We start from the raw sequence: 18179 nt of genomic DNA on the forward strand, positions 1-18179 counted from the left end.
TCCCCCCAAGGATACAAGGGTGTGACTGAGAAGACACACCATTATATTGACACTGAAAATAAATATCCCATGGCACATATTTTCCCAAAGAAAGTGTATTAAAAAAAAGTTCACTATTTTGCAGAACAGTCCTAAGCACTTCAAAACATTTAATAGCCATATCTAGTTTCTGACAAAGAAAAATGGTTAAGCTTTTGCTTCTTAAAAGTTTACTGCTACTCATTCAAAAGGAAGAAAAATAAGTTATTATGTAGTATTTCACATCTCAGAAGTTTTATAATTGGCTGTGAGATCATAGCTCAAATCTTACACAATGAACATCAATATCAGACTCCATCCAAGGATGTTTTTCATTAGGCTTTACTTAGACTCCTAATTTTGTGAGAAAAAGCAACCTCTTGGGCTTAGTAATGGGAATTAAATCTCAATCTTCAAATCCTCCATATTTAGATTGTACAATTTGGGCTACACCGCTTCACAAAAGAGACTATGTTAAGAACCAGAGAGCACCAGCTTGTTTAAAAATTGTTCATTCCTAAACTGAACACTCTGGAATTCCAGATGATGAAAGTTAGAATACTGACTATAGATATTCTGTAATGATCTGTATGAAAATGAAATTAAAAATATAGCGAGAGACTTAGGCTTATTAAGCAATAAGCCTTCTCGTCACTGCATCTGCCTCAGATTAAATTCTGCTTTTAAATATCCCTCTTTTAGAGCTTTGCTAGAATAATCTGACAGGGTAGTTCCTCCACCATCAGAATGTCCTGTATTTTAGCATACCTCTGTTATTGCAAGGTGGATGGCTGATGAGAAAGGGAGCGTGAAGCTGTTCTTCCTATATAGGTACAGTGAATAATCTATAAACTAGCAATAAAGAGAGTATCATCTCCACACTCCATAGAAAGTGATTTTCATCAAGAAGACTATTCTACAGGCAAGCCACTTAATCCCAAAATACATCCTTACACACTACAATGGTTATTATATTGGCTGCTCCTATCCAACTATTTGATCAATCTGTTTGTTGGGTGGCGGGAGAGGCAACGGAGGAGCCTCTTTCTATAGCCTCTCCAAGATGACACAGTGCTATTAGATCCTTCCTGGTATTAAAAAAAAAAAAAGGAATTCCTCCACGTAATTCTAAGGAATGTAAGTGGTAGGAAGGAGCAACAGAATAACGCTTCACATTTATCTAGGCATCTCAACATAACCTAAATGAAGGGATAGTTTTAAAATTTCAGGCCTCACTTTTTCATGCAGATGGCAAAGAAGGTGATTTATCAGGAGTACTATGCATATTCTTAGCTATTCAACAGTATGACTCAATTCATACACTCACTTATAAATTAGCATTGTAGCATTTTGGAAATCCTTGCTTAATACTGATTTGCTCATCCTCTCTCAAGAGCCAAAAGAGTTTTCCAGACCAACAGAAGAAATATGCAAGAACATACAGGTGAATTCTGAAAGAGTTCTAGAAATCTGTTCCTTTCAATGGAAGCAATTCTGATCTCACATCTCTATTCCTACCACTCCTTTAAATATACCTTGTTATTTTATAGGTCCTCTTTCTTCATAATTTCCAGGTAGCGCAGTTAACTCATTAAAATATAATAAGGCTAAACCCACAAATTCCAACAGAAGTTTTTCTCAGAAATTCAGGCTATCGTTTCTGGATTATAAACTTACAGCCAGAAACTAACCAGTCTCCATGCCTTGCAATATTACTGCCTTCAAATGGGAAAAGCAGCATATCTTCAGGGATCTCCACCTTCAGCTCCATCCCTAATACACTGTTGATTCTTGTCTAACTGGGACCAGGGTTTCCACGGCCAGAGCAAATGGCTACAGAGCACAAGTACTTCTGCCCGATTACACTTAATAATTTTAACCAACCAGAGAAATTGCCATTCAATTAGCTTGGAAGTTCTGAGATCTTTTTATACAAAGCAAAAGTGAGAATCTCAGCTTATAAATAAATCTAGACATCAGTTTTCTCCTCATGTTTCACCCACGTAGTCCCAGTCCACTAGAAAAATACTTCCAGATACTTCGGTCATTGCTTTTAGCATGTGCTTTGCATGGTAGATACTGGTTATGGGCTCTATTTTTTTTCCTCACTGATGATGACAATAGTAAGTCTAATGTTAGACTCTTTCATATATAATATATATTTTCATATATAATTAAAGCATCTCTGATGAGCACAGAATCACCAGAGCTAGACAGTAATCGCATTTACTTACATTTGCACAAAGTATTTTGAAAATGAACTTTCCTCGTACCACATAACTTAAATCACACCAGAACTTTGATAGACCTCGCCTATCCTACAAGCTTTGCATTCCCTGATCTTGTGACATCAAGTTCAAAGTAGTATTTGATGCTTTGAAGTCCATGCCCCCGGGCACTCTGAGCAGTAGCATCAGTATTAGTGGTAAAATATCTATTAAAACTGACAAAACCAATAATATTACAGAGCCATCTGCCATATGGGGGATAAATCTGGTTTAGCAAACATTTCTAGAACAAAGGTCTTCGTTTCAAGTTCATGAAAAATATTTACAGGTTCCTTTTGGCCAGTAATGTGACTTAAAGGGAAGTTAAAAAATAATTCCATTAAACTTAGAAAAATAAAAAGGAAGATTTCTTCAGGCAGTGTGAGAAATTAAGACAATTCAGCTACAATAATGATATGGTCCCCAGAATTAAAGCAAAACCCTGATGAGTTATAAACTATGCAGGCAATACAGGTTCAAGGCCTAGATGTCCCATATACCTTTTATCAAGGCTACATATTAGAAAGTGGTTATTAGGATAAACTGTTTAAACTAAGAACAGATCAATTCCTAAGTACTGTAATTGTAATCTTAGTACTCTCCTACTTTATATCCTTTCTAATCATAGTCACATCTGGGCTTTCTGATCTCATCCTAAATAAACAGTCTCTCATTTGTGGCACTGAGTTTTGAACAACAGAAATAAACTCTTTAGTACAGAAACTTGCTAAGCTCACCCATCTCCAGCACCTGCAGATCTTCAGATGTACAGGGGAAAAAAATTGTCACACATTAACAGGAAGCAACTGATATTCAGAAAAACACTTTTTCGCAACAAATCATAAGCCACCCATACATAAGATTTATTCATGACAAAGGAAAAGCTTCCAGTACATCCTAATAGAAATAAGTAACAAAGATCCCTACAACCAACACCTCTCCTGAAGAAAAGAAAGCTCTTTTGAGCTTTCCAGATTGAAGACACTATCTACATATTTCAAATGGTCAGACACAGATTACTTAATTTCAGGTGGCGATCAAGCTCACAATATTCAGTTTTAGGCACACCTACAAACCTTCAGCCTTCAGAAACACAGACACTGTGGGCTTTTACATTGCTTGACTACTATATCACAAAACAAAATCTCTTCCTACTCTGGGGATTATAGCAATGTATCAGCTAGCAGAAATATCAATGCTCCCTGCTCATTTTTACTCATTAGGAGTATTTTATGCTCTAACAACGGTTTCCAAAAGAACTTCAGTCCACCGTCTTTCCAAAGACATGTATTTCCAGAAGCATCAATGTGCCCTGGACATAAAAACGTTTTAAAAACTCAACAATGTATTTCCAGGCCTTCCAAATCACTTACAGCCAGACACCAGTACTCTCTATTATGTTTTCTTTTCAAAATAAAGAATTAGTAAGCTTATTTTTATAAGCACGGCAGTATGCTGTATCTACTGGATTCATATTCAATTGTATTCCTTATTTCATTGTCTCTTCAAAAGCACTTCAAATAAAGTAACTTAATCTGCAAGTGAAATGTAAAAATGGTTACACAGAAAACAATGGGAAGATTAGTATAGGTTGAAGCAAAACTCCTCCTGCAGCTCTACCATAAAGAAACCTATTAGATATATGCCTTTATTGCCAATACTGAAAGGTCAGTAAGAATGCGCAACGCTAAGACTGGAGATAAGTATTTTGCTAGAAGAATATTTCCGTGTCATTTACACTGTTGTACATTAACATCACAAAATGGCGAGCATTCATTAGCATATATTATCCTCAGTTCCATTTTAAGCCAGGTGGCATTAGTATGTCAATCTTGACATTGAGTTCTAATCTGCTAATGATGAGAATCTCAAAAGTTAGAAGTATGGCAAGACAGCATTTCCATCCACCAGCTGCATAAATCTAACTGCCTAGACACGACTGAGAAAGAAGACTCAAGTATATTTTGATATTCCTTCTTGAACATAAGGGGAGCCAAAGAATTTAGAAACATTTGTGGTAAATTGTTTGTACAAAAACAAACAACCCATAAAATATGAGTAAGTTTATACACAAACTTGCCTATGCAAGTCTGTCTTTTACGGCCCCCCAGCAGCACAGCTGCAAGGCAGACTAGAAGACAACCACAACCAATCTCTTTCAGTGTCTGTGGAAGAAAACATAAACTTGAATAAGTTGAGATCTCATTTTTAACTATCACAGGAATACTGCAGAAATTCTTGAAAGCTCATGAGTTACAGATTCAGTCACTTAGAAATAATAAATGTTATTTACCTAAAAAAGTCGTTTTCTAATAATCTTGTATTTAACAGAGCTACTGTGAGCAACATTCAAGTAATCTAAGATCATACAAAATGAGCACACACTCATCCAGATTTTATATACCAAATTTTGTAATTTCTGCTCATGCTAAAAGCCTAACCAAAACCTTTCTTTGGATTACGCCCAAATGTTATATTATTTGAAAGCCTTGTGTCTGTGGGAAGAAAATACTAAATAAATTGAACATATGCTTTAAATAAAAAGAAATCAGCAGATGACACAAAACATCAGTGCACAAGACACAGCTATAACTTGTTAGGTATTTTCATACACTACTGTAAGTAATGAAATCCTGAAGAATAAAACACTTGAAAAAGAAAACATTGCAGATTGTTACAGAAATCCTTTCAAACTGTTGTATGAGACTTCTAAAGTTTGTCCAGGAACATATTATCTGAGAGTCAGCTAAATTTATTTGTCATGTCCCTATGTGCTACATTAGTTATTTCACTTCTGTACGCTTCAGCCTTTTATGTTTAATCTACTATACATATTTTCTTCAGTATTCAAAAGGATACACTGTTGTTCAAAAAGAAGTAGACAATAAGAGAACAATCAAATCAATTGAGAAAGGCCCAATCTTTAGCAGAAAAACACCTGGCCTTGTTAAGGTACATAGCTGTACACAGACATCCAGATTTGTACAGATAAATACATTTGCCTCAGAAAACAAGCTTCCTGGCACATATTGCACACATTAAAAATGTGAACTATTTCATCTCAGAACAGGAAGATGAACATAGCAATTTGAAGCCTTGCACAGGAGAATCTCTTGGTGTCAACAGTCCTAACTTTTCCCATTTAGAAGAACATAATTCAGGTAGACGACTAGCGCTGAGGTTCTTAGTCCCAAGCTACCTCCTGAATTACTCAAACTTTTGATTCATACTTAACCTCACCTTGATATTTTCTGGGTAGTAGCAGAGTATTCCTTCTTTTTATAAATTTACCTACCACTACTAAAAATTAAACATACATGTACATCTTAGAAGCGGACTGCTTTAAGCAGAAAAGAAATTGCTAAATGAACTACAGGAAAGGAAATTCTTAGGATATCCTTAAACACAGTATTGACTAACAAACCTTATTTTGATTGAGAGAATCATTCCTTAGTCTCTGTTTGTTCTTCTGCAATTTACTGGGCATCATCTTTCCCGTTCTGAAGTCAAAACTGCTGAGATCAACAGTGTTTCCCAGGTATCTTGCCAACTGAGGCTTGCTTCTGAACTTCTTACCACTTGGACTAAAAAGAAGAAAACACTTTAGTATGTTTTGTTGTACAAGAGGATACAACCTTGACTTCTTATAACAGGTTTTATACCTTGTTAAATATCTAAAAAGTGTCCATTATCTTTATTCCATGTGGCACGTTCATTGATGTGTTGATTAGTGATGGTATACCTGCCCAACCTCTGCATATCCATTCCCGTCCTTTGCACTGGATTTAATTTCTATGTCAGGCTGTTGGACGCTAGGATACACTACACCTTGGGAAGCTGGGTTAGCAGTACAGCTAAACCAAACCCCAGTAAAAGAAGTATAAATGTCAGACTGTGGCCAAGAGCAGGACCCTCCCTGCACAAATGTAAAAACCGTATGCAAGGTTTAAACTGATTGCTAGCTAAGGCCAACCTAGACCCAACAGCAACCCTTCTCAGCTATCAAACAGCAAGGCATTAAACAGATGCGCAGAACTAGGATTTGAGGTGACGTGACATCTCTTAGCTATTCAGTCACCAAGACTGGTAAGCAAAGCCAGATAAGTATCTGAGCAACAAGCAAGCAAGCAGCAAGCAAGATGATGCAGAATATGAAACAGGTCCAAAGCTGCAATTGTGTATATAGATCCCATCATAATAAATCAAATCAGTTGTAGTGAAGTTATTTAAATCATCTGCATTTGGAATTATGGAATTATTATTACCCCAAAGTCCCAGCTGATGTTTTTGAGTAACATCAGCAAATATCCAATTTCCAGTTATCCTAAGGAAGTGGTCTGTCTACCAGTCTTTACATCACAGAACTTTCTATCCCCTCATGTGTACTTCATTCTCAAGCATCCCAAACACAGTCGCACACATTGTGCACACTATCTGCGCTAAATACACATTTAATCCATGCATATTTTCACCAACCCCACTGGGGATTCCTGTAGACTTACTCACTAGTCTGCATGCCCTGTGTGCAAGTCATTGCACATAAGCACCTTATTGCCAAGAAGCTATATAGTTAATTTCACTGTAAGGGACAACAGTGCTGCCCCCAGACTTAAAAGCTCGACAGAAAATCAAGTATCAAGAACTGCTATGTGAAACTCAAGCTGCAACACGAGTTTGTGACAGCCATGAAAATATATCTATATCAGTACAGACAGCCGTGAAAATGGCTAAATATCCATCATGTGAAGCCAAGAGTCCCTTGGTCTAATGCAAATTTCTATCCAATGAAACAAGCCAAGTGTCAAAATCCTCCCAACTACTGAAACCCAAGAGGTTAACTGAGCTCAGAGAGTTTTTCAGGCCACTTCCTTTCTGCAGAAAAGTACTGAATATTTTTGTTTTCTTCACTTTTCCAAAGTGGGGGGTTTTTTTCTTTAACTTAATAATGACTTGAGGCAAGAACTTCCCCACAGAAGAATATGTATTGAATTCTGGGAAAAATAGCTAATTAAGCCAAACATTTTTCAAAGTCATTTAAATGAATCCAGAAATATGGAAAGACCTAATTAACAAGAGGTAAAGGGTAGGAGAAAAAGACTTAAAACAGATCACAATCTGAAGCTAACCTCCTCAAGGATGGGTGTGGGAGGGAAAAAAAAAACCACCACACATACACACACACACACACATCCCACCACAAACTATTTTCTACTTCTTGTAAACCAAGAATTGAAGCTATGCTATAAGCCAAACTAAACACAACACCAGTTTTATTTTAGATAGTGGAGATTAACACCCTGGTTTGTTAACAGTAAGAAACATTCTGCACTGAAGGTCAGAGACAGAGCAAGTCTTGTGGGGCAAGTAGGTTTGCTATTAAAATAATCTGACCCATTGTCTTTCATTCCTATTCAGGCAGGTATAAGAAAAGTTCAAGATAAAACCTTGTCAAGAATTGCTGGCTGCCTGTCTCCGTTTCCTAACAGAGTGGAAGGGCTGAATTTACTGAATAAAGCATCCTGTTAGACATTGCCTTCCCGGCTTTCCTAATGAACATAAAACACTGAAGGAAAAGGAGAAAACAATGACTATAAGCAAACCCTGAAGTTGGTGTTGCTATTCTGCATTCCAGACACTTTTTTTTTTAATTAAAACCTGTATGCACATGGTCATTTTAGCCCATAGCTAAGTAACTACTAAAAGGAGATAGAAATTTGACATCCTACATCTTCTTCTATTATATCCTAATTTTGGTACCAAAGATGAAACATGCTACCTTTCATTTTTCCCATATCACCATCTTCTACTGTTCTGTAAGAAGCTAACAGACTGTGTCATCAAGACAGCACTCTTTTTACTAGCTTTCCTCTTCAGGTTCCTTGGAGAGAAATGCTTCACGTACACCTCGAAGGAATCCAAAATTCCAGCAGTGAGCAGTTATCAGCCTAGCTTCACTAAAAATTCTTCCTGTAGAATTCTGAAAACAGATTTCACAAGTAAAAGCAAACTTTATAAATGCATCCAACATTCTTAAATTCTATTATTTACACATCTAACATTTTGGGGGTCTTGTTTGTTTTGTTCAGTAATCCAAAAGCAAATCAAAGCACATGATCCGATATTCCATATTAGGATCTGCAAGGATCATCAATATTAAAGGGTATTTCAATCCACAGGACAAAACCTACCATTTAAGTGAATGGTGAAACTCTTAGCAGGGACAGACTGCAATCCATTAGCAAAATATCTAGTTTCACCTTAATTTCATTGTTAACGACAACTGCATTTTTGGGCCAAGGTTAAAAAATAATCCAAGACAAAAAAGAAGGAACTAAAAATAGGCATTTTTTTACTAAAAAGTGTTTGACATTCTGTCCCATAGCTTTTGCTTCCATGTTTTCCCACAGTGGCGTGAAGGGTGAGACTTGCTCTATCTGTCCTTGACCTGAAATGACAAAGGTAAACAAAAAGGCAGGCAGAGGGGAATCTGTCCACCTTAGCTTTGGTTGCTACTTCAGTCAAGTACTTATTCTGGACTTTTTTACATTTCCCTTATTCCACCATTCATTCTCATCATCCTATTCCTTTTCCAGATGTTGCTGCCTCCAGTCAGCATTCGGTGACCACAGCACCTCCCAGTTTCTGCAGAAATATGTCACTCCTTTGCATCCCACTACATTCATATTGTTGTCAATGCATCTTTTCCTTCCAAGTGGTGAACCAACCATCTGCCCTCTCTGACAAAAAGCAGAAATTGTTTTTCTTGGTCCTTAAGTCCATAGTCTTCTATTCCTTATTATTTTCATTCTAAATCCCCTTATCTTTGAAGCCATTCAATTGCTCCTGATTATTTTCTGATCCTCACTTGTTCTGCTGATGTCCCAGGTATGAAACTTGCTCATGATGCATACATAGCACACATGACTTGTGCATCCAAGTATTAATAAGATTGGTTCCAAGAACATCGTCCATGCAACTCCATTAGCAACTTATGACAACCAAGAAGCCCTTGTTTTATCATAACCTACTATTGCCTCCTCTTCACCCCATACTTAATCATTCTACAAAACCTGTAGTATTTTCCATTCTCCAGCTTCAATGAAATCTAATGACACATAATTGAAAGCGAAGTTCATTGAAGTCCAACAGATTAAGTAGCATTCCTTCTGCTTACTTCAGAACATTATTTTGGCACAAACTCTAAAATCTAGTGAATTCCACTATGAAACTACATTTCATTTGGTTCCATTTTCCACAAAAGCCCCTATCCTTAATTGTTCTTCATTTCACAGTTTCAACAAGTTCATACGATGTCAAAATACTGGAGAATGCTCTGTAAGCCTTGTGGTTCAACATCAGTAGCTGGCAAAATACCCCCTGGCCTTCCATTCAGTTTCAAGCCTGCATTTTTTTCTAATACCGTCCAGACTCGTCATTTCATATGTCACACCTTCCCTCTGTTCTAAGAGGGAGATGAATACGTGAGCTGGAAGGATTCGAATCAACTCAAACCTTTATTTTCACCCCACCTGTATTACTTTTCACATATATTCATTTTTTCACTACCAGTCCCGTAGTTGTTTCCATTTTGTACCCTGAAAGCGTAGGCTGTCAAACCACTAAAGTAATGCCTGAATTTCTGAATCGTTCCCAGATTATCTTCAATCTCTAACCTGCTCCTGCTGCAAAGCTTTCTCTTACCTGCAGAGGAAGCTCCATGAGGTTAAAGTCAAATAAAAGGCCTATTTGCAGAGGCTTTATTTGAACATCTATTAAATAATTAGTATGCAGTAATGGAAAAGAGTGAGGTTATAGAACCTATTTAAACCAGTATGTCTACATAAGAGCCTGCTACTTACACATCTTGGTTGAAACTAAGAAACAGCATGTTCTTTTTATTATCCTAAACATGTTAAAACCAAGTTTAAGTTCAAATTTAGTTTTGAGTAGAAAAGAAAGGTGGAAGGAGAGGTATTAAGCTTTCTTCTCTCTGAGAAGGCACTCTGGATCATACTCTGGAGGTATCTTAGAAGTCAAACTGAAAGAGACATTGAAGCTCAGACTTTGAAGTCACACTTGTTGCAGGAGATTTTTAAAATACATTGCTCTGAGTTCACATACTCTAAAATTTCAACTGCTACAAAAGTCAGAGGCATGGACCACTACATTATTTTAAGGAAACATTACACAGATATGGGAGAAACCAGTAAAATTTGCCCTCACCCACATGTTCTGCACATTCATTAACTTTACACTGACTTCTTTCATGCAACAAGAAGCAAGTGAAAGTGTTCTTTCAGGGTGCTGTGACATAGCAGAGACTCTGGTCTGACTAAATTGCAGCGTGACCCAACATTGAGACAATTTAGACTTGCAAGATCAATGTGGGATTACACAGGAATATCTCCACATAGATTTCAACAATAGATTGTTGTAAGACTGCTATTTTTATAAGTACTAACTAAAAGTTACAAATATTTAGCCTTACCTAAAGATAGCTGACTTTCTACAGCTTTTTAAAGAATTTGTTAACTTCATTTAGAAATTTCTGGGGTTTATTTTCCAAACAGAAATATTATATTTAGTGCACCTGAAAGACTTAGTTCTACCATAGTTGACATGTATCAGCACTTAAACCTTATCCTGTCAAATTAAACACTGTACAACGTTTTTCCACATAACCAATTAACAAAAACCAGCACACCTCAAAAGAGGTGACATGCAACAACTTCTAAAAACTATTCTTTCAATTACATTATCAAGGCTCGTATCACTTTATACAAGATTAAATGAAGAACACAACCCTATACGCTCGCACAAATTCACATACTATACAAATTGTAGTTCTTAGTGGGCTGAAGGTGATTATGTTATATAATGAGCTAGTGTGGAACTTTATTAAAAAGACACTTTTCAGATGTTTCCTGTGAAGCAGTAGAGCAAGCTAATTAACATACAAGGAAGTTACCTTGAATTTTATTGTACAGCAAAACCTACTTGATACTACCCTATCTGGCCCCCTCCCCAGTTCAAAATGCACAGTAAGTTTACAGGCAAGATAGTAGTGTGGCTTATTAAAACAATAACCTTGTTGGCAGCCATTTCTGGGTTTGGTTGCTTTCAAAAAAATTTTGGCAACCTTCCTTTTTTTTTTTTTTTTTACTTTGAGCTTTTGCTTACTGGCCCTACCCCTCAAACAGATCTGGAGGAAAATTTAAACCGCAGCAAGCTAGATGCTCCCCCAACAGCAGATGATAACAGGCAAAACATGCTGTCTTCTCCAAGTTTAAAATGTCTTGCTTTTCAAAGCAGGTCTAGCTTCATGGTTTTGCAGCAGTGGCTAAAAAGATAAGAAACTGAGGAAAGAGAAGGTGTGATTTCATGGCTATGAAAACTGCAATTCCTTCCCTTAATTTAGTATTTACACCCTCTACTACAGCACTGCAGGGGCAGTCTAAACAAATCAGTCACGTCACCTATTCCAAGGTGGCCAACAGTTGCACAGTTCCTGTTTTCTCAGGCTCCCGTCTGGCAGGCTGTAGTCTGACCTAGAGCCACACACCAATGAAAAGGAAGAAAAATGCTAAACACTTTTGAAAAGGCAATTCACATTAAAGACATCTCGATTTGGCTACCTAACAGAGGTAGAGCAAGGCAAAGCATTTCTACCAATCACTCCCCTCCACAGGTTGGGAATGAAGCCCAGGAAAGGAGGTATATCCGAGCATTTCACAGTGTAATCATTAAGTCAGACCACAGAAATCCCACAATAAATTGGGTTGTTTGATCTTATGTTCAAGGGAACCTAATACTGGACAGCTGCTCACTAAAGCCTCCTAGATAGCTGACCTCTAAGGGAACATGACAGATTTGTTCACCACAATATAAAAACTGCTCTGCAATTGTTGGAGATACGTTTCCTCAAAGATTTGTTTGCAAATACTCAAACACACACTCTAAGACATTCAAAGATTCGGTAAAGAAGTCACTACATGAATGGCATAACATAATACATTTTCATGCCTTCAAAGGAGTTGCAGCAAAAATATATTTTTTACACAATAGTACGTATAGTTTATACCACCACACTGAAACACCAACAGCAATTGACACCAATAAATGGTAAAAAGTTAATTTCCAGATTGTTATTTAATCTTCTATTTATGGAAATATTTTGGATGCATTTATCAGAATCTTTCTGTTTCCTAAACAACCTGATGACCTCCTTTGCTGGGACAGAGGACTGATTCATTATGCCCTCGTAAAATGAAGTCAGAGTTACCACTATGACTTCGTAATAATCATTATTATCATTCAATACAGGGATGAATTCACCCTATAAAGTAAATAAATTTATTTTACGTACTAAGACCCTACTAGCCAGCATGGTTCAGCCAGGATTCCCCATGCTGCCCCAAACTTAAGTAAGGGAGATTGTTACCACGCATTTTCAGAGATCAATGAAAGTAACTGAGCCATGGAAATACAAAATAACACCCGTTCCACTTAAACTTCTTTTTCACATTCTCCTTCCAGCAGGCAAAACAAAAGGCAGCCAATATTCAAACTAAAACCTAAAGATGATCAGAGAAAGCCTACACAAAAAAAACTTGGGCTAACTTGTTTGTTATTATCATTGGCCTTGTGTTGGTTTTCATTTAAGTTTAGAAAAGCAGTACACTTATGAGCAGTGAGGGATGCAGACTTTCAGAAGAGATGAGAAGAAGAAGATAGCAACTGAAAATTCTCCTCAATGAAGGCCAGCCTCTGAAGTGGGTGCGCTGCAGAAAAAAGATATAATAGGAGCAGCACTAAGAAACTAACAAGCAGCTAACGGCAGCAATTTTTTTCTTGCACAGAGGTGAAGTACATTCTCAAAATGTAGACCTCACTATTAGGACTTGTTCTAAGCTCTAATTACCTTTGGAAATAAAAACCCAATAACCCTATGTATAACATAAGCGCAACTGAGCATCACTCAGGAAGTCATGACTTGCTCACTTTTAAAGACAAAGGTAAAGGTCTCCCTAAAAAAAAAAACCAAAAACCAAAAAAAAAACCCAAAAAACAAGGCAAAAAAAAGTGCCAAGAATTAAACTAATCCTACCATCACTGGAAACTCTCTGGCATTTATTTTACTGTCAAACCACAAAACAAACTTCAAAGGGATGTCTGTTTGCCCCATGGGTACACCTATACTGGAAAAGCTTTTGTAGTTAAACTTAACAGTCTATTAGAATCCACTGAAAGTGGTGTCAACTACTTGGCTTTTTTAATCTCGACTAGAAAAAAATTAAAGTAGTTCTTGCTTGCTTTTTTCCCACGAAGAACAAATGCATCAAAACAGAATATTAACTTGTTGCTGCTGTGAGAGAAATAATTTCACGCCAGAGTTTAAGAAATATATTTCAACAGGTAAATGCTCTAGGGGGTTATATACACTAAAGGGATTTTACCGACAAAAGGAAGGGGTAAAGAAAACAGAAGCTGAGATACCCATGTTCAAAGTTCCCACTTCACTCAGACTTTTGCAGGACTTTGGAAGCATGACTGAGTCTTTTGGCAGGACAGCAGCACCCCCTACCTCACAGTACACTGAATAAATAATACTTTAAAAAAATCATTATGCCAATTTACTACAGTATTAGGCCCTATGTAAATAAGGTTACTACTAGGAGAGTCACTTAAAAAATGCTCTTTGTGTAGGTACAGTTTCTCAGATAACTTTGATTACAATAAGATAGCAACCGTTAGGACAAATTGTAAATATGGTTCATACAAGCGCAGCAGCTTGATTTGAAAGAAAAATCAGATGTATAGCCTTAAATGGAATATCCTGTCTGTAGACAAAATGAAAGAATACTCTCAGATTATCACTCTGCAGATACGGGGAGGACATTATAAAGGGCTTTGTAGCAAATACAGACAAGCCATTCAGAAAGAGGACTTCTCATTCTTAAGAAGCAACAAAAATTATCTTTCAGCTCACCTTTGCTGTAAGTTGAGCATTCACTTTATAGTATGGACAAGACAGTCATTGAGAGAATTCCTACCTTCTTTACACCAGAAAAGATCATCTATATTCCTGGAAGTTGCTACTACGTATCTCAACCTGATTCAAAAGAACAATATTTTGTCTTGGCACCATTGTAATCTTCTTCTTGACTTTAAGCCGTATCATTGTCACTGTGAATATTTCTTGCTCATGAGACAGAACATCTGTAATCACTACAATACACACTCGAGCTACAGGCACCGCACACCAGACCTATTGCATGTACAACCTTCCAGGATGTTACCTGATGTGTGGATTAAAGCCTAAACCAGGTATTTATTCTGAGAATGCTGTGCTGGTTTTGCATTTGTCCTACATTCAGTATCATGATTTTTAATGCACTATTCCCTAGATCAAATAAGTTTATGTTACTAAATATAGTAATTCTCTCCTCCCTCAGACTCAGCTCCAAAAGAATTAGATTTTTCTCCACCACCATTAACAAGGATTCTGCAAGCCAAGCCAGGCCTCTGGTGCCACCTGTGCAAGCCTACTATCCTCAAATCAAGACACACATGGAAATCTATTTCTTCTGGCTGTATAAAATTAAGCAACTGGAAGTTTAAGTGAATTCTTCTGAAGATGTACAAACTTAAATGCAATGCTTGTTTTTGTCATTGTCCTACAGCTGTGAAAAAAGGGTGGCATTACTCTTCAAGTGGTCATGCCAAATCCTGACTATGCAGGATTTTAGGGAATATTAGTCTGTATAAGGCACACAAATCAAAACCCACTTTGTACCCAACTACATATTTTAACAACGTAGCATTTATTAACATTCTTTTTTTTTTCCTCAACAGAACTAGAGTGACATAACTCTTTTGAATGTATTTGGCCTGCTCTACTTACTAGATCAAAACAGATTTTCATTTGTTTTAAACATAGCAGTGCTGAAGTCTGCCTCACAGCTATAACAGAATGAAAAGAAAAAAACAACAAAAAAAAGAGATAAATTTCCTATGCCAGTCCTGCCTGCAGCCATAAAACCATTTTTTTATTTGTTTCACTTTGGTTGTGCAGAAGTCGTCCTGTTACTGAACAGAAGTTATTTCTCTAGACATAAATGACTACTTATTTTTCCAAACCTGTAATCTGTAGTGAAATCAACAAACTCTAAGCTATGAGTTGCCTGGTAAGTTTTTAGTTTCAATTTTGCGGTTGTTTGGCAGAAGATCTGCATCACTGCTAACCATGCTGGAAGGCGTCCTAAAATTTGAAACATTTATTCCTACCACTTTCCCACATGAAAAAGACAGAATTCTAGAGTCAGTGATGAGCAGATTACAGTCTTGCATCTTCAACAAAAATTGTGTTAAAGAGTTTCTTAACAAGGTTTTAGGCAACAGTAGCAGCAAAATCTGGAGGGTGAAGTCTCAGATCGTTATGCAGAAGGGGCTAAGCTCAAAAGCTGTGTTTTGATCTAGCGTAGTATTTGTGAAGTACTTCCACCACACCTCTCTCTTAATAGCTTTTTTATGATAATCACAAAGGTCAGAGGGCTCATGGATATAAGTGAAGAGGGGCAAAAAACATCCTACCAGAAACTACTGGAAGTGTTTTACTTTATCTATCTGAGCAACTGGTTCACATCTACCTAAAGTGTGACAAGTTAAAATACCATAAACCAGTCCTGAAACAAGCAAGTTTCAAAATGCATATAAGGTAGATTGCAACATGTATTAATCTTGCAAGAGTTGTTCTTAATTACTATTATTATTTAGACCATCACAGTAAATGAACCTTTGTCCAATCCCTTTTGGTTTTTTTTTCTAGCCTTAAGAAATCAAAAAACCCTCAGGTTTTTAGTCAGCTAACTAAGGTGCCTTAATGAACTTAATGAGGTTACATATCATTCTTTGGAAAGCAAAACCTAAAACCTGGAAATACTAGAGCTTGCTGCATTTCTCCCATGTTTTCATAGTTTAATTCAGGATCTATAACATATAAAACACTGACACCCCTACATTCAGATGGGACAAACGTGGCTAAACTCAAGTGGTTTTAAAACAGGTCATCCTGAGCAAAGAGCTGAAGTTACTTGGGCTTTCAGCATTAAATACATTCCAACATAGTCAGCAGTGACTGTCTGGCTTGAGAAAAGTCTGGCGTTTAATTCTGGAAAGAATAATCCTATACAGAAAGTTCAGTTTAGCAATCTGCAGAAAACCAGGACCCATCCAGAAAACAGGATTCAGATTGTAGACTCAAGTGCAATCGTTCAGACAGGCTCCACGAGGCAGCACCGCAGAAAGGAAAGGCAGATGCAGAGATAGACAGTGATGCCAGATGCTACCCAATCATCTGCCGCAATATTAGCATACGGTTGGGAGCGCAAGTCAGACAAAGGCGGTAAGACAAAAACAGAACTTGTCTAAAAAACTTTTCAATTGGATTCATTCAAAAAGCTCACGAAAAATCAACATTCCTCCTCCACATCTAGTGATCCTTTTGTCAGACATTTCATTTTCTTTAGCAGCAACACGTGATGGGTCAAATGATGCCATATTCAACACTGACAGAAACCGACTTTTCCATTAGCTGGTATCGGAGAAGGAGCAAGCACAACTTCTTACTCCTCCAGCTGGGCAGCAGAAAGACTGAGTCCATTCGCTGCAACAAAAGGAGACTGCTAGGCCTGCTCAGAAACAGCAATGTTAGGGAGAGGTTTCAGGTGCGGTTCATCAGATGCATATAGTGCTATAAATAGAGGTGCTGTGGGTAAGAGGTTAGCCGTTGCAGAAGACAGCTTCCTCTGCTGTGCAGCAGGCTGGACTTACAGAAGCATGGCCTAAGAGCAAGACTTCAGCATTTATTTGATTTCTGCCTTGGGAAAAGAACTGTCTTTTCAGTTTCTGAAAGCAAGCGGGAGGGTGAAACAAAATTAGGTTGCTGTTGCTTCTCTTGGTTTTGCGATAACCCGTGCAGTAATAACGAGAACGTTTAACAGTGGCAAGACTTCTCCAATTTTCACATGCTCGTAACTTTGAATTTTCAACTGTTGTTACTAACGGTAATCTTCCTAATTAATTCAGCGTGGTGTGCGTGTGCCCCGCCAATGACCTAACTATTTTGGTAGGACGTCTTGTGTACAGATGATGGCAACTCTGACTCAGTTTAAACGCAGGGAGGTGTTCTCCTTAGCCTGATCCTGCTCTACGGAAAAGCTAGGCTCGGGAGGGTTGTCACGGGCCAGCGTGCAGCTCCCTCCCAAAGGAAAACCGGGCTGAAGGGTTCCTCACAAGCCCTGCGAGCTGCCCAGCGGTCAGCCCCGCAGCCAGCCAGCCAGCCCAGCGCTGGCAGTCGCCTGCTGGTGGCAGGGAACCGCGGAGCATCGCTACAGACGAACCGCCGGCTCCTCCCGAGCGAGGGGCACGGCCGGCTGCCCGGGGATCCTGCACACGCGGCAGGAGGAGCTCCGGCGGCGGGGCCTGGCCTCCAGCCCGCCCTGCGGGCGCCTCCCCCCGGCCCCCCCCCCCACTCCCAGGCCGCCGGCGGGAGCCGCTGTCCTGCGGGCAGGGCCCCCGCAGGCGGCGGCCAACCGATCCCCGCCGCCGCCGGGGCTGGGCTGCTTCGGGGCGCCGCCCGAGGAGAGAGACGCCCCCGTCCGCCCCCTCCTCTCCCGGCACCGGCGCTCTCCTCAGCGCGGCCGTGAGGGCCGCTCCCCGCAACCGCCCCTGTCAGGGAAGGGACCGGCCCCGACCACCCAGCCAGCGGTGCCTGACAGGGCAGCCATGGCGGGAGGGGACCGGCCTCACCCCCCTGACAGGGGAACACCATGGCGGGAGGGGACCGGCCTCACCCCCCTGACAGGGGAACACCATGGCGGGAGGGGACCGGCC

The 18179-nt window shown here is 38.8% G+C and overlaps 1 protein-coding gene across 1 annotated transcript in view; it reads right to left on the reverse strand.

Annotated features, from left to right (window-relative positions):
* Positions 1-18179, reverse strand: part of MBD2 (methyl-CpG binding domain protein 2) — a 41865-nt gene that overhangs the window by 23129 nt on the left and 557 nt on the right. Inside the window, exon 2 of the mRNA XM_010583035.1 lies at positions 5710-5869. Coding sequence (XP_010581337.1) covers positions 5710-5869 — 160 coding nt within the window. The remainder of the gene's footprint in view (positions 1-5709; positions 5870-18179) is intronic.

The sequence above is a fragment of the Haliaeetus leucocephalus genome, unplaced genomic scaffold (genome assembly GCF_000737465.1).
Source record: "Haliaeetus leucocephalus isolate CR32 unplaced genomic scaffold, Haliaeetus_leucocephalus-4.0 Scaffold866, whole genome shotgun sequence".
NCBI classification, from domain to species: Eukaryota; Metazoa; Chordata; class Aves; order Accipitriformes; family Accipitridae; genus Haliaeetus; species Haliaeetus leucocephalus.